The 18314-nt window shown below is 39.9% G+C and overlaps 1 protein-coding gene across 1 annotated transcript in view; it reads left to right on the top strand.

Annotated features, from left to right (window-relative positions):
• pigg (phosphatidylinositol glycan anchor biosynthesis class G (EMM blood group)) overlaps positions 1-18314 on the top strand; it is an 81009-nt gene that overhangs the window by 26002 nt on the left and 36693 nt on the right. The window contains exons 7-9 of the mRNA XM_005719460.1: positions 5307-5524; positions 6847-7131; positions 17390-17793. Of these exons, the coding sequence (XP_005719517.1) occupies positions 5307-5524; positions 6847-7131; positions 17390-17793 (907 nt within the window). The remainder of the gene's footprint in view (positions 1-5306; positions 5525-6846; positions 7132-17389; positions 17794-18314) is intronic.

Raw genomic sequence — 18314 nt, forward strand, 5'->3', positions numbered from 1 at the left:
AAAACTAAACAGCAGTGACGTTTGTAGGGTTACTGAAGTTGCACTAGCTGGGATTTAATAATGTGCTACGTGATCGCTAGCGACACAGCTATGCTAGCATAATATAAACACAGTGAAGCTGGAGGATGAACGCTAAGTTTTTTTCCACTCGATAAATGTTAACGTGAAGGTTCCTGATGGTTAGGGACAAAAATCCATCCACAATTCCAAGGTTATTCATTAATATACTCCAACAGCATGGGAATAGAGCAGCTGCGAGAGAATTCCACATTAATGAATCAAAGGTACAGAAGTGGAGGAAGTAAGAAGAATGAGTTGAGTAAAGTTTGATTTATCTGACTGTTTTGTTCCGCTTAATGCGCCTTATGGTCCAACAGATACGGTACTTACTGTATGGACCTGACTGTTTAAGGACAACACTACTATTTAATAACTCCATCACTTTCAATAACATATATGCACAACTGATTGATGTGTTGTGATATAATTTTGCATAGCAACTCAACTGAATCCTAAATGAAGATTACTTTACACAGTAGATGTAAAAGAATATTAATGCCACAAAATTAATAACTCATGGTCATGATGTAGTCCAAAAGTTAACCCAAGGTTTATCAATCTAGCTAAAAGCACGTTCCCATGCAAGGGCTTCGGTTAGCAGGATCTATAGCAGAGCAACTGATTTTATAAAGTAAGAAACTATCATATTAAAGCACATAATATAGACTGAGAACAACAGCAGCTGTGTAAGTGTAAATTTAGACCATGTACAAATAGGTTCTTAAAATTGTAAATCAATGTTTTGCTAAAAATAAATTAGGACAGGATTGTAAATGCACGTAAGCATCTATATATCCTACTGATCATCATTAGAGACAGACTAAGACTTCAGATGCTATTAAAAAACTTTAGACTCTTGCACTCTGCACACAAAGGTAGCGTAATCTGCTTGAGTAGGAAAACAAGTAGGTTTCCAGCATAAATTACTGAGCGATGTACACTAGTAAAGAATAACCTGCTTTTGTGTATAAAGCAGCATTATCCCAGAAGTTACCTGCATGACCCCAAATCCTGCTTCGTGGTGCGGGCTTCTGGTGTCTAGCAGTTCAGAACATCACTAGAGCTGGCGAGAAAACACCAAATAGGTTACTCTTCCACTTTAGAATAAAAGCATGTCCATAGGAAGTTGCTGTCCATAGTAGGGCTGTTCGATATAACGATATATATCGGATGACGATATAAAAACGTCTATCGTTTCATTTTACGCTATTGTTTGTTTCGTGGTGTTGCAAAATAAACAGTTTACGGCAATATTTTTTCATTGTTTTGATGGTCACTGTAGTGGTTATATTAATTTCTTAAAGTTCTCTCTTTCTCTTATATTTAATATTACCACACTACGGACAGACAAGCGCCTGTTTTTAGGCGTCATGTGCTAAAAAATAAACCTTAGTTTCAAACATTAAAACAGGCTTTTCCCTGCAGCACGCCGTGTAATAAATACTCACAAAGAAAACTTCAGCCGTTATAACTTATGTCATGCATCGGTTAAAACACTCGACTCCAGGTACACGACACCCAGCAGGAAACACTTCACGCAAGTCGAGCTGCCCGAGATTCACAGAATTTACAGAAAATGTTACATTTTTGTGATTTTATATATCGTTATCGGACGATAGATGTCTTATATTGGGATATGAGATTTTGGTCATATTGCACAGCTCTAGTCGATAGGGTACTCCTGTGCAGCAACTCCTGATGATGTGAATTGATTATAGTAAGTGCTTTCATTTCTAAATTTAAATGATTGATGCTTTGTTTTCCAAAGACATTTCTTTTGTTTTAACAGCGATTACTAATGCACTTTGGATCCTTTGTATTTCTTTGCATTAGATGACTTTTCTCTCCACTAAACTGCTTGAAGACCACCCTCTGGAACCTGTAATTACCGGCTATAGTTATCACTATAGGCTGTGATAAGATGAAGTCTTAAGTTCTCCAGCATACTCTTTCAAATTTCAAAAATTAAAATAAAATACAGTTAAATTAAATTGTTGCTGTCTTTCAGTGATTAAAAACCCCTGTTGTGCTTACCCTTGTATTCTATATTCTGTGAACAGACTAAGAATTAATTATGCAATTTCTATGCATTACTAACTCATGGCCACTTATGGCCTTGCAATAGTTTTTTCCACCCAGTGTCACCAGAGAGGTTCTGCAGTGATTTTAATTATCATCTTTCTTTTCTTCTATCACATCATTGAAATAACTCTGAAATGTCAAATCTGAAAAACAGGTTATTAGATTTGTGATCTCTTAAATTTAAGGACCGTTATCAGATCACAGCTTTGCACAAAATATTTGGGTTGCCCTACTGGTCAACCCATGTACTGGAGGCTGTGTCCTCATCTCAGTGGACTGAGTGTGACTCAGCTCCAGGCCTTTAAGGCCCCAATCACACAAGCCTAGAGACTGGTCGGCAGACATCTGCTAACCCCCAGTCATTGGAGTTTGCTGGTAGACACTGTGGAACTGATTGCTAAGGCCTAGAAGAACTAAGGCCTAGAGACATGTCAGTAACTCCCTAGTAAACACTGGTCGCAAGAGAAGACTATGTTATTCCACAACTAGTTGGTGAGTGGTTGCTGGCAGTTGCTACAGTGTAGAAATAAGTATATAAGCTTCCTCCGAAGGGTGGCTGGCCTCTCCCTTAGAGAACCACCTCAACTGAATCCTTTCGATGTAGAGGAGCAGCGGCTCCACTCTGAGCCCCTCCCAGATGACTGAACTTCTTTGGGTATCTGACAAGGATGCCTCCTGGACGCCTCCGGGGTGAGGTGTTCCGGGCGTGTCCCACCGGGAGGAGGCCCCAGGGCAGACCCAGGACACGGTGGAGAGATTATATCTCTCGGCTGGCCTGGGAACGCCTTGGTGTTCCCCCGGACAAGCTGAAGGAGGTGGTTGGGGAAAGGGATGTCTGGGCTTCTCTGCTGCTGCCCCCACGACCCGGCCCCCTTTCTTGCAATTGCCTTTTGTTGCCAGCAGGTTGCTTTAGTCTCACTGTGGGTCTGCAAACACTCGCCAACTACTTACTAAGTGATAGTGAAACTGTGAAAATGTGTGATGCAAACTGGAAACAGAGACCTTTTGGCTTCAGCGTAAAAGTTGTGCCTTACCGTTTCATTCAGCAGACTTTAAAATGCGCAGCTACAAGCCGGAGACTAAATGCTGACAAGTTGCCATCCTCCATGTAAACTATGGGTGATGACAGCAATATGCTACAGACAGGATCTCCCTACTTGCGGGGGGTTCTACTAATTATCAGAGGTTTCCTGGGGTTGCCAACCAATCTCTAGGCCTGTGTAAAGATTTATGTTATGATAGCCCTTGTGCACTTTGTACACAAATGTGCCCATGTAAAAAAACAGATGTGGTGAACCGAAGCAAACTTCTACATGAAGTAAATGCAGCATTTTCAAAACGACTACTATTTCCTGTAACATAAAAAAAACACTCGGCACTGGCAGCAGTTTTTCCACTTTATTTTGGTCCCTGGTTTCCATAGAGATGGGATGAAATGGAAATTATCTCAGCAGACCTACATTTGGATATGTTGCCTTTTTTTGTATTCGTCCACTTGGGTAATCATGAAGCTGTTATGCAAAAGGATGTAATAGTTGTCATTGCTGGGAAATTCGCCGGGGATGTTATTTTAAGTAGCATGCCTGTTGGACATTTGTTAGGGTCGAATCTTTACTGGGCATGTGAGGAGTTGCTTAGGAGAAATCCGCCTTCTGTCCGTTTCTGATTTCAGTATTCAATGAGGTTTCATCAGGAAGACAAAAAAGTAGCTCATTGGAGAAAAAACTTAGCAAGGATTTATAATGCTCGGCCACTCTCAGCTTCAGTCTGGTGCACTAAGTTAAATATTTTATGATATTTTTGGGGGGGGTTCTCTGTTTTTGCAGTCACATTTATTAGAGTTACAGTAGACTTAACCTGCAACTTTATGAAGTTCAGCTGTGGCGATACAAACTTTAGAAACTCTCTCTGCCTCACTCTCTCTCTGTCTGCTTTGCTTCAATCTTCATATTGTGTTTTCGTTTGTTTGTGTGTGTGTTTGCGTGTGTGTGTGTGTGTGTGTGGGTGTGTGTGTGCGTGTGTGTGTGTGTGTGTGTGCGTGTGTGTGTGCGTGTAACCTCAGGCGTCTTGCAGAGCCATTAACCAATCCCTGTACTTTTAGACAGATGAAACATGACCAGGGCCATTGATATTGCATGATTCATGCCTGTGGCTTAAAGTTCTGATATTTCAACCAACCCTTCTGTCTGGCAAAGCCACAGTGACTATTTATCATCTCTGCCTATGCTGCTGAGATAGGTGATTGTTTTTAGTAGTGTGTGTGTGTTTCACTGAAGTATACCACAACTCTACACAAGCCTACACGTTGCTTCGTCCTTGAACAGGCTGAAGTAAAATGAAAGGGAGCATAATTTCATCTGTAAACATGTGAATGAGTCACAGCTTGTCATAGTTAGCATCTTGATAAATTGTACATTGCTTTGCTCCAAACTAAATGGTTTTACCACAGGCGTATTGTTTTCAATTTAGCGAACGTTATTGACACAAGAACGCGGGAAAAAGAAAATGATGAAATTTAATAGGTTCCTATTTCTGAAAAACAGAATTCAACATCAATGATTGATGAACTCATAAATAGTTTCATTGCTAAGAAAACAAGCAGTTGGAATATGTCTGCATTTTCTTTTGGCTAAATTACAACAGGGTAGGCAGCAATATGAAACCTTTTCTTCACATTTGTCATGGATCAGTTTGGGGTTTTAATGAGCTCGTAGTAAAAATACTCCGCAAGCTGTACCAGTATCAGCCACCTGTGGCTTAACATTGTAATTAATTAATATGTCAGCATATGGGGAAAAATTGGTCATTATTATGAGGAAATAATACCCACAGTTAGCGAATGGTTTATCCTATAACATTAGGAATATTTCATTTAGGTCACCGAGATCCAGGCAGCAAAGTTTTTCTCCTCTATATAAAAGCTAAAACTTAGTTTTTGTATTTTAGAAGGTTTGTCCTGATTAATCACATGGTAGCAAACCAAGAAATTATGTCAGAATCAAACTGTAAACCTAATGAAATTCCTCATAAACTGTTAAAAAATCAGGTGCTATAAATGTCCTCCTCACTCACTCCCTCCCTCCTGAAATTCAGATTGCAGTAGCTGGAGCATTGCAAATAATAGTGCTTTAAAACATGCTCCCTTCCACTTCTCTCCACTCCAGAGGTGGGATTTGAGCAGTTTCGTGTGGCAGAAAAGGCTCACGGGAACTGGATGAAGCTTTACCTGGAAGGAAACACCTCCGAGGTGCTGACCAACGTGGGCAAAAAGGTCCTGAGGCAGTATCTGGAGGCCCTAGCTGCCATGAGCGCTGCTCTGAGCAAACAGCTGGGCAAGTATGACATGTACTCCATGATTGCAGGCATGGTGTTTGTCTTTCAGGTAAGGACTGGATCATCATATTTTTTTTATCTGCACTCGTAATAGTTTGGTGTGCTGCTTATCAGCTTTAGAGTGTGGGAGTGAGGTGCACGGCAACAAAAAGTAAAAACGAAACCCTCACCAGGTGTCATGCTTTCTTTTTGATAGTGGAAATATTTGTGACAATGAAGCCGTCCTAAGATAGATTTACTTTAGAGGGGGATCTATTGTGTTTATCTTGTACTGGGCCTTGCTACAACCCATTAGTTCATCCACTGTCTGTTTTGGTTCTTTTAGGTCCTCTTCCATTAAGGCCACTGACCCTTTAAGCCGGCTTTCTTCTTAGGGATATTAGGGATATCCCCTTCTACTGATGTCAGTGATAGCCATGAAACTGTCTGAAATGAGCGTTTATAGCTGAGCTTTTAGCTCACACACACTGAATTCTTTATTTTAGAGAGAAGAGACTTTCTCCTGGCAACCTTTCTAAACAAGACCTACTCATTCAATCTTTTTCTTATTGTACTATTATGAACTTCAACATTTAACAGTTTGAGCTCTTGGGCTTTTTGCAGTTTCTCTGAACATTGCACAGTCTGATCTCCACGTGGGAATAATCTTTCTCACTGTAGAATGATGTTTGGAAATGGCCTTATAACCCTTTGCAGATGGATGGAGAGCAACAGTTGGGTCTCTGAGACCACTGCTGTGGCTTTGCTGTTTGGCATTGTGTTAACACACATCTAAAAGCTCCAGACCATCAAACTTTATAGAGGTGCTCCCTTTACTGAAAAAATGTTTGATTATCAGTACACGGCTGCTATTTACTCTTTTAAGGAAGCAGTAAGGATGCACTTAGTTTTTCACATACTGCTTGTAAATTTGGGCTCACTTTTGCTTAAATATATAATGACCCCTGTCCAGGGTGTACCGAGCCTCTCACCCCATGACAGCTGGGATAGGCTACCCCCCTGCGACCCTGAATTAGATAAGCAGATGGATGGATGTAATGAAATAGTGTAATTTATCATTTGCTGTTTTTCATCCGAGGTTGTATTTACCTAATTTTCAGACCTACTGAGGACCAGATGATTTTTAATCTGTCCTGATCTGTAAAACCTTTTTAGCACGACTGCATAAAAAAAAAAAATAAGAGAAAAGCATCATAAGTCTCTTTCAATTAGAAAATCAGTTAAACGTGTACATGCATGCATTATGTTTGTTATTAAATTGCTCTTCACTGTTCACATAAATTGGGGAGGTTATAAAACTGGAGATTACAATGATTGCATCAGATTTGTAAAAGACTTTTTCTCTCCTCTCTGTCTCTCCTGGCCTTTAAGCTCCTGTTGGTCTTACTGCTGGCTATGCCTGAAGCCCTCAGCAGTGCCGCAGCAGTGGACCTCCCCATCCTCTCAGCCCTGCTCTCCCTGCCTTTTTACCTCTTGTGCCTACTTCTTGCCTCAGTGCACGTCTTGGTGTGCACATCTGCTGGGAGCTCCTGTTACTTCTGCAGCCTCTCCTGGGGTCTCGTGTTTGCTGCCGTTGCCTTCTCCTCAGCAATGTTTTGTATTCTGGTCTCTATAGCAACACGAAGACTCCCCCTGGGTGCAAAGATTCATGGGAAGGTGAGTAAGTGCAGTGAAACACGGGTAGATATTGTAACAGATGTTGGCCCTCAGAGAGCCATACTTACATACAGTGGATCCGCATGTAAAGCATGAATGCACAAGCTAACGCGCTAACCCATTCTGCTGCTCTCTGATTGCTTTAAAGGGACACTGAGGATAAAAGACTGAATGTTAGTGAATCCATCTATCTCTCTAGAAACCTCGCTGCTTGTTAAACAGATTTGTGTTGTCGTATTTGAATTTTTCACTTCCTCTAGGTAGAGAAACGTTACCTAAGTGACTTTTGGAATTTATTTGAGAGAAAACCTACTAAATCTACTGGAGCGGCATGCTCTTGTCTGTTGTGCATTCACTTAGTGATTTAGTTTGCAGAGTCTTTAAGGATGTAGATTTAAATCATTTGAGTGCTTCTCAACAGTCTCAGAAAAAAGTTTTAGTGTATTTTCACTTTGACAAGTAAAAAAAGATTCTGCCAAAAAGTGGCTTAAAAGAAGTGTCTGAGTAAGTGCCTCTTAGTCAATTTAAAACTGCAGACAACAATTGTATGCTTCAGAGATTGTGAAGAGCTGCAATAATTACTCTTTGATTACTCTGCAGTATCACACAAGAAAACAAGTGAGAAATAGTAGTGCGTTTAAGCAAATGATATTGTGTTGTTGTTGTTGTGAGTCAGGCACTCGGAGTGACGGTGAGAGTAGCAGAAAGGCAACACAAACAATATTTTTGGACACAGCAGTGATCACATAATCATGACTTCTGACATGCCAGAAGTTTGTGGTGTTGGTGTGTTTACCCTGTGTTTTCTTACCCCGTGTGTGAAACATTTCCATGCTACACAGAAATAATTATTCAAACTGAAGCATTGTTGTAGCAGTATTGTCTGCATTGTCAGGTGGTGGGGTTTATAGGTAGGTCCATTAGTTCTTGTGCAGTGACACATTTTTTGTGGCATGACCGCAGTGGGATTTAAGTTAACCAATCAAGGTGCAATTAAAGTGCAGCTCTTCAACTTTAATTCAGGAAGTTTAATAAAAGTGTATTTTCTGATAGTTCTTAAGTGCAATCAGAAGTTTGCACTCTGTTGTCTCCATTCACGAAAGCGTCTCTTGTGGACCTTGACAATGATGCGGCTACCTATTTGAGCGTTCTTGAATTATTTTCATCTTCTGTGGTCTTTGAAGGTGTTTGGTGCTCCTGAGCTGCTGAGCTGGCCTTTTCAGGAATATACCAGATTGTTGATTTGGCCTGTCAGTGCGCCCCAGGGTGGCTGTGGCTACAATGTAGCTTGCCATCACCAGTGTGTGAATGTGTGTGTGAATGGGTGGATGACTGGATATGTAAAGCGCTTTGGGGTCCTTAGGGACTAGTAAAGCGCTATATAAATACAAGCCATTTACCATTTTTCCAATTTTTTCATTTTTCAAATGGCTTTATGTCTTTGTTTGTTTTTAAATGGTTTTTCAGACTAATACTTGCCTCCTTCCCTTGCATCAGCCTCTCTTTTGAACACAACTACCAAATACAGGTTCACTTGTACAACACTTGGAATCAATTCCAGTTTTCTTTGAATGTTTTTTTTATGGAATAACGAGGGAACAGGCCTCCCCTTGACATAAAACTTTCATATAAAATCAATTGTCGAAGTACTCATGAGCCTTTGAAAACGGGGTGCTGTGTATAAAAACGTATGTTATTCCTCAACAGTAAATTCTGCACTTCTGTTAAAGCTTGTAAATTAAAACTCAAAATCTGATCTTCAAACGCAACTTAATTTTTTGATTTTAAATCCACCGTGCTCATGTACAGAGGCAACATTAGAAACATGTATCCAAAAACAGCAGTTAGCTTGCTAACAAGGCTAAAAAGCACAGCCATACATGACATCATAAACATACAAAACCCTGAAGTGCGTTATATATTCCAACTGCCCCCCATTAATTATTTAAAAGATGACAAAACAAATTAAAAACACTTATTTGATTCATGTACACATATAAGACCTGACTGGAGAAGTCAATCCATGTAATGTACAATTGCTGCATATTATCACTTTTTAATGTATGCCTCTTTATTGCCAAAAACTTGGCTCCGAGGGTGGCAAAGTGGAGCTGTTTCTGCATAATAAAGTTACGTTAAAAAAAGTTACACTAGTATATAAATGTCTTATAAAATATTATATGAGTGGATGCATCAGTAGACTGTGGTTCTATTAGGCGAGTAGATGCCGTTTCTCAACATACTGTCCAGTTTATTGGAAGAAGAGTTGCTGACTGTGCCCATAAAACTGCGAACTCTGTAAATAAAACAGACACTAACACAGTGGACAGATGGGGTGTCGAGTCTGACTAACAATTAAAATAGTAAATTAGAAGATATACACTGCCAGGATCCTTTAGGAGAATGACGTAAAAACATCACTCAGGTAGTTTAAAGACAGTCAGGATTTTTACTTGTTGTGAATCTGAATTGAAAATGAAGAAAACTAAAGACGGTCCATCATTTGGACTCTAACTGCTGGTGCAGTTAGAAGATAAGTGGTGTATTTGTTAAGCCTTAATGATAACGCACTCTTGGCGGTGCTATCAAAGGTTTTGGGTAGTTTAAATTTGTTTCAGTAATTTTCTCTTTCCATCACTGCAATGTTAAATTGTCCTTCAACAAACTGAAGTAATTCCCAGCAATATGTTGAAGTAAGTTATCAATCATAGAAAGGTTGAAGTGGTTCTTCAGTGGAAAATGGAAGCTTTGAGTCATAAGTGCTTGTTTAAAGGGCCTTAACAGTAGCTTCCCTTTGCTGCTGCAACTCTTTGCTCATTATTAATTTATCTGTAAAGGTTACATCTCATTTGCCTTCTGGGAACTCTTGAGAAAGTGCTGATGTAGCAAAAAAAGTCAGAAGAATCCACTTGGGTCATTAGGCTGGGAGAGGAAATGAACTCCCCGACTCGACACACTGGAGGATGTGGAGGATTTCGTACAGTACTGGAGGTGTTTCTTCTCTGGCTCCAGTGACCGTGAAAAGACTGTTTTCTTTTGAGTCTTACAAATGTCATAGTGAAGGAAAAAACTGTGCTCATAGTTCAGTTGGCAGGTAATGATGATGACCTGTGATGACAAATGTGCTTTTGTACCAGCAGCAGATTTTTGTGAAATTACCAGACTTTGGTCAGAAAAATCAAACAGACAAACTGTTGAAGCTCAACTCATGTAGAAACAAAAATGTCAAAGAGCTGTTTTCAGCCACTGAACTGAAATTCTGCAGGATTCATGAAACGTCCTTCCTGCCAAGTACCTTGAAAGGCTGTGTGAGCATGTGCCCAGTGGAGAATGCACTTATAAAAGCAAAGCTTGATCACAACAAACACCAAAGCAGTGTCGTTTCTTTGGCTGCTGAAAGTCATTCATAAATCGAAAGCACTGCTGTATGTACAGCAAACTCAAAGTACAGTATTTAGATGGTTTCAGAGTGGATGAAAACAAACACAAATATTTGCTGCTGATTATAGCTGCAACCAATAATGGATTTTGTTCTCTTATTTTAGCCTGGAGGTATTTCCTTCTTAATTGAATTATTGTTGAGTTTATTAAATGCCAGTGAAAGGTGAATTTCCAACACAAAAACTCAAAGATGTGAGATTTGAAGTGATATGAAACAGAAAAAGTAACAAATCCCGAGACTTGAAGCTGAAAATAATTTGGCATTTAGCTTTGATAGATGACTTTAATGTTTCAGATCTTTTCAGGTTGTTTTGTAATGGATTGTTTTTTTTCAACTGGTGAAGGATCACAGCACCGGATTCTGCTTGACAGACCCACAAATTTTAAATTAAATGTAAATTTGTAAACAGGTCCATAGTTGCCCACCATTACAATCATGGAATTGTGAAGCCTGCAAATCAAAATCAGTCATAAGAAGCAGGGGGTGGAGCTAAAAGAGAAATCGAAGAGCAGTACATGCTCATGCAGGATCGGCAGAAGACCATGTAAACTGGACGGACCGCCAACGTTAACCAGAGGGCATTCGCTCAAGTCACTTTGCTATTACAAAAAAACCCAAAACACTATGCACAATTGCAAGCACACATGCACAGTACACACTGTTTGACTCTCACAGGGAACACAACATGAGCATCATGTTATATTCAGTAAGAAGTCAAACTGGCATTTCAATTTCTAAAGACTTAAAAAAAAAGTGTTTACTGAAGTCATACATGAAGGGAGCTGGAGGGTCATTCACCCAACGACTTTGATAATAATCTGATATCATTTCAGCCACAAGAGTCGCCGCCTGCTGGCCATTAGATAGAATCCAGGTTAAAGACCTGGAAGCTAAGTCAGTCTTTCATACACATTATAATCAATGTCAGGTATTAAATCATTCTACAGATATATTGAAATGTTTAACTATTCATAGAACAACTGTGTTGAGCTTCCATAATTTGGCTTCCTGTTGATGTTGAAATTGATTTTAAATGTTATCGATTCCTTTAAAAGCTACATATGGATTTAGTCCTGCTGCTACTCTAGAGTGTATATAAAAGTACCGTTGTGTATCATGCCATGTTTTATTTCTCGTTCCAAAAGTGGTGATTAAGCGCTTACAATCATGGCCCATCTCTACAGCCAAGATCTTTTTAATAACCTGTGGGAGGAAATGCAGTTAGTGGACTCTGTGTCCTCAAAGTCATGACTGACAAACTCATTTTGATATTGAGATTAAATAATAAAGCTGCTTTATTGTTAAACTGTATTTGTATCAAAGGATTACATTGATGAATTCCCAGGAGTCCCTGAATATTTGTCAGACAAGAGGAAATCTGCTCAAAATTACAAACCTTTGGACAGATTTCACACAAAAGTGTGTTTGAAGCTACTACCAGATGTAGCATGTAGTGCTGGAAAATGTGACAAATAATCCTAAGGCACAATAATGTTGTATACTTTCAGGAATCCATTCGGATCTAAGTGCAGAGCTGTGTCTGGTTAGGCTTGACAAATAACTGCTTTGAGGAAACTGTCCAAAACATATATTCACTCTGTCCTCATTAGTTTCAGTGCAAGGTGGAAACGAAAAGAAAAACTTGCTGCTCCAGCAAAAATGTGATGAGAATTCCATTTAAGTGAGTTTTAATGACCCAAAGGTGAGGTCATTTTAAAAAAGTAGTTCTGTACAAGAGCTGTAAAGACGTGTGAAATACCTGCAATGTGTATCATGTTCATGCATTCGCCTATCAAGCGATGACTCCCAGTTCGATCCCAGGAGGAGACACTGATTCTGTTGGGGTTGCGTCAGGAAAAGCATCCGGCGTTAAAAAATAAATAAAAAAATCTGCCAACTCAGACATGCGGCGCTACCTGCTGTGGGAGACCCCTTGTGGGTAAGAGAACAGCCAAAAGTGGCTTATGTTTTTCCAACAACCAAAAAAAGGCTAAGAATCCCTTAATAAATGATTCTATTGAGTCTCTCATGACTTTTGTAAGGAGCTTACTCTAGTCTGTCACCAGCACAAGAGTTTAATATGATTTCTTATTATGCCTGAGTGGAAAAAGTCATATTTTAAATGGCAGAGCTCGGAAGTCAGTCTGAGTCAGTATTACCATTTCACAGCTGCGTGATGGAAAGGCAGGTTCAGCTGGCAGAATATGATAAATCAAACACACATACTGGACACATTGGTTTCACAGGAAAAGTGATGTTAAGTGGCATAGATGCAACGGTGGCATCAAAGACCCTCCAATAATTTTAGGCTAGAAAGACTAAAAGGTCATTTGCTACATCAGTAGCTGTGCTTTGTCATGAAAAGGCCTTTGGCAGGGCAGAGCAATATTCTACTTCAGCACATTAGGCTTCGGGTCAAGTCCTGATTTATGTTCTACTCTACATGGAGCCCTCAGCATGGTCAGAGAATATTTATGCATTATTTAGAATGATCTGCTCAAGTCAATAGACGACCATATCGTAGCTCACTTCATGGTTCATGTGAAGATGAAAAACCCTCATGTGTTTGTTTAATGTAAGACCACACCCATAACCCTAGCATAAGTAAATAAAAACAGCCCTGTGAAGCCCTCTTAATTAACTGGTTTCTTTTAAATGTATAAACTAAAACTTCCTTTTTACAAGATATATGATGATTGTTTCTCAACTAAATTTCCTCGACTCTCAGCAAAGAACATGATGGGAGTATAATTTCCTCCTGACTCAGTAAGTGATGTGTAGACCAACCAAAAGCACAGAAAACTAAGTCGGGATATAATTTACACTCACCCAGCAATTCATTAGGTTCACCTGTTCAGCTGTTTGTTAAGACAGAAATCTAACTGTACACATGTCAAGACGACCAGCTACAGTTCAGACAGCATTAGAATAAAGGTTAGTGCCAGACAGGCAGGTCTAAACTGCTGATCTAATGGGATTTTCCTGCACAGGCGTCTCTAAGGTTTATAAAGAGTGGTCTGAGAAAGAGAAATTAGCGGTGAGCAGCAGAGCTTTGGGGGAAAGTGCCTTGTTGATGTCAAAGGAAAATAGCTTTAACTGCTCTGAGCTGTCAGAAAGGCAACAGTAACAAATACTGACGTGTTATAACCAAGGTGTGCAGAAGAGCATCTCTGATGCACAACAAATTGAAACTTTAAGTAAGTGGGCCACAGCAGAACACCACACTAGGTGCTACTCCGGTCAGCTAATAACAGGGAAGTGAGGCTACAATTCATATAGGACCACCAAAACTAGAAAATTCTTAATGTTTAGCTTGTATAGAAAGAGACAATGTACTGATCCTTGTTGTGTTTAACAGGTGACGTGCTTGGGAACAAAATTGAGATCAAATGAGTCCTGTCCTGCAAGTGATATCTGAACCAAGTAGGATCACAAAAGTCTCCATTTTCTTTCAATATATTCTATAAATATATATTGTAGGAAAATGACCCTACAATATTACCAATAGTCAGAAAACACCAACAGTCAGGTGACTATTGGTGACATCAAACAACCTTGATGGGGAGGAAGAAAGGAAAGACTTAGGAGGATGAAATCATCTGCCCTGACCTGCTGGTGAAAAGAGCAGACAGAGAAGTCATGGCACATAGTTGCCCCTCCCATAAACCTGGTTCTGCCGCAGGTTTCTTCCTGTTAAAAGGGAGTTTTTTCTTCTCACTGTTGCCAAGTCTTTGCTCAAAGGGGGTCATGTGATTGTTGGGGTTTTCTCTGTATAATTGTAGACTCTTTATTTTGCAATATAGAGTTGAGTTCAGCCTAGGGTCTAGTAGGCACTAGTATTTCAACAGGTCCAGTCTCAACCCTTTTTTCAAAAATATCCAAGATCAGGATATAACCGAATGCATCAAAAGAAGCAGTTCTTTCTAATAATAGCTGAATAGCAATTTTGCCTGGACAGCGTTCATTCGAATGTCATTGAATGAACAGTGACTACCTCCTCCTCCACTCACAGTGGAGGAGGTGTTGAATACGTATGCCAGTGATACTTTTTATAATAACTTTTCTATAAACTGAAGTATCTCTTGAGTGTTTTGCTCTAGTTTTTCTGTTAAACCCGATGACTAACTTGAGTCATAAATGTGTCATCTGCTGTATTGCTAATGCATGCAAATTGTATACTCAATGATTTAGTGAAGTTTTATCTATCCTGCATCACTTGGTTATATTAGCCTGGGTAAATGTTGCTACTTGTTTTTGCTGTTTTTTAAGTAATACTTTCATTAAGTATGTATCCATCTACTTTGAAACCCTGCCATGAACACAGATTAGTATGCAGCAGGCTTTTCTGATTTCACAATTTGCCAGCCGCTGAAGGAAAGAGCAAGGAGCAGTGAAGCTGGAAAACTATATTACAGCTTCCTTTGGGATGTGACATGTTTTATCTCAAAAACAGGAGCTGTAGGCATAAAGGCCATCAGTCCTTTTCTCAGTAACGCATGGATGGCTTATAGTTTCGTACACAGAACAGATGAACAATCTCTACTTGACTTAAACTATGGGACTCGTAGAGAACTATATTTTGGGAGAGTTTAGGAACACGCCGTTTTGTTTTGTTTTGTTTTTAAATCTAGAAGATATTCGTAAAAACCTGAAAAGACCTTAATAAAAATGCAACCTGCTCTTAGTGCACTGTTAATATATGAAAATGTATTCACCCACGACTTTTATATCCAGAGTTAAGTAATGTTTTTCTCTTTCTGTGTATACATAACTGCTAGACCAAATATTTAATGACCCAGCATCTTGTTTAAAGAGTGATAGGTGTAAAGGTTGCAATAACAATAACCTGGTGTAAGGGGAAATTATTCTGCAACAGCCCGGTCCCACAGCGAAGCCACCACTGTAGCCTGGAGGGGCCGACTGCAATTTATGAATGACAGCTCATGGTCACTGTCAGCAGTGCCAAGGCAGGAACCTGCTGCTGTACATCCAGTAGTGACATGTGATGGATGATCTGATGTTTGGCAGTAATATTTCCGTTCATCGTAACAGGAGTCTGAACGGTGTACCTTTTTAAATTTGAGTGCAAATAGCACATGCATCAGTTAACGCTTGTTCTCGTTTTGGTCTGCATGAACAGAGCAGGCATAACGGGTTTGAAATTGAACTGTTTTTATACCTCCCGCTGGTGACAGCTGTAGCTGGAGGCATTAATTTTGTCCATAATGCTTTGTGTCTTTCCCGTTTTTGAAGACTGTGTAGCTCTTTGAACGCCGTCAGAGATTTCTTCAAGTTAGTTAGGGATGTTCCCTTGGACTCAGAGATGAGCTAAGTTTGGGTGTGAAAGGCCAAGGTCAGCATGACCCCACGATACCTTTTTATTTATTCAGATCTTATTGAATTAGACAAAAACATCAACACAGAACAAGGCAGAACAATACACTGACATAAAGTGAGGTATATAAGTCAATTTGTGCAATAAGTTGTTGGGTAATATTGATTTGGCGAACATCCAGTACACACAAGTTATGTTTTCACTTTGGATTTGAAGTCACAGAAACATTAAGCCAACATCTTCTCACAGTCAGCAGTGTTCATTATCTGTTCAGTCCACAGTTTTAGCATCAGGGTTTGAGATCATTTCCAAATCACAAGAATCAGTCTGGCATGAGCCTCTGGACAAACCACACTTCAACCATTGGCCCATATATTCCAAAACATTTCTCCAATCAGGAAAAACTTTGGAACACTCCCATGATGCATCTACCTAAGTGCCTCTTTCTGCCTTACATTATCAGCATAAAACATAGTTCATTAATTAATTAAATCCATTTTGTGTATTCAGTTCAATTCAGTTTTATTTATACAGCACCAAATCACAACAACAGTCACCTCAAAGGGCTTTAAATTGTAAGATAGACGCTACAAAAATACATACAGATAAAAACCCAACAATCATATGACCCCCTATGAGCAAGCACTTTGGCGACAGTGGGAAGGAAAAACTCCCTTTTAACAGGAAGAAACCTCCGGCAGAACCAGGCTCAGGGAGGGGCGGGGCCATCTGCTGTGATTGGTTGGGGTGAGAGAAGGAAGACAGGATAAAGACATGCTGTGGAAGAGAGACAGAGATTAATAACAAGTATGATTCAATGCAGAGAGGTCTATTAACACATGTTGAGTGAGAAAGGTGACTGAAAAGGAAATACTCAATGCATCATGGGTAATCTCAAAGGAGTATAGTAATACTGATTAATTATTACGACAGACATTTTTAGGCATAACTCATGCCTAGCTCATGAATTCTCAGGAACACCTTGGGAATATTTGTTAAAATTCGGCACAAACATCTAATTGGACTTTAAGATCTGATGGTCATGGTCACGGTCATTGTAACCTCACAGCCCCGATTTAAGAATCTGTATGCTAATTTTGACAGAATTTCCTACAAATTATGGAATAAATGAATGAGGTAAAGTCTTTTGTTTTTGTTTTTTAAAGAAAGCGCCAATTCAAAGCTTTCATTGTTATGAACTGCTACATGACTGCTAGAAGCACGAGGCAGTAATCCTAGTATTGTGAAGTGCATGAGTCATATAATGAGTGTCACGAGCTGAGTTTTTCAGTATTGTGCTACATTAGTGTGAATCACCCAAGCAATAGTTTCATCCATCTAATTGTCCCACTGAGAATTGTGATGCCATCACTCTGGGGTGGGCGAGGTGAAAGTAGGTTGAGTATGTAGTCGGGCCTGTGTGGATGGAATAGCTCTTTCCTCTGTATTTAAAATGATCCTTTTTTATTCTCTTTTCACAGTCTCCTCTGAGGAGCAGTGAGGTTGACTGGTCGCTGTCAGAGCTGGATGTTTTGCTGCTGGCCGGCACCGTCGGTCACACTCTCAGCCTGGCGGCCAGCAGTTTCGTAGAGGAAGAGCACCAAACCTGGTACTTTCTGCTCAACACGCTCTGCCTCACCGTGTTCCAGGATGTCTGCCGCAAGTACTTCAGAGAGAAGAGGGGCTCTGGAGATGACGAAGAGCATATCCTCCCTTCCAAAGACCGTCATCCCTCCGCTCACCCCAAAGCAGAGATTTTCTCAGAGAAGTGGTTAGCGTTAGCCACGCCACCATTCACTCTGCTCTGCTGCCGGCTACTGCGCTCCCTCAACCAAACTGGGGTGCAGTGGGCTCATATCCCTGACGTTGGGCATTGGCTCAACAGGTGGGTTTATTGATCTAATATTAACTTTGATAAATGCTTCAGTTTTATGTAGTTTAAATATTTGAGTCACTGTATTTTATTCATATCAAGAAAATGCAGGCAGTATTTGGAAAACAGTATAAATTAACTGGTTTCACTGATGATTCATCACCTAATGCCATGTAGTAGTGAATTTACACTCACTGCCAAATTTGAACCCAACCATCTGAATGCTGCATCAGAAATCTAGACTCATCAGTCTTCAATTGTCTAATTTTGGAGTTTCCTGTTGCTAGCTGACAGCAATTACAGTTACTGCTTTTGCGTTCAGAGATGCTCTTCTGCATACCTTGGTTGTAACAACTGGGTGTTTTGAGTTACTGTTGCCTTCCTATCAGCGTGGAGCAGTCTGACCATTCTTCTCTGGCTATCACTTAAATGCCTAAATTGCATAAATCCACAAGTTGCTACCATGTGACAGGCTGCTGGTAAGATATTTCCATTCCTGAGCAGTTGAACAGGTGTGTTTTATTAAGTGGTCA

The sequence above is a fragment of the Pundamilia nyererei genome, unplaced genomic scaffold (assembly GCF_000239375.1).
Source record: "Pundamilia nyererei isolate P.nyererei 1_Seehausen unplaced genomic scaffold, PunNye1.0 scaffold00001, whole genome shotgun sequence".
Classification (NCBI taxonomy): Eukaryota; Metazoa; Chordata; class Actinopteri; order Cichliformes; family Cichlidae; genus Pundamilia; species Pundamilia nyererei.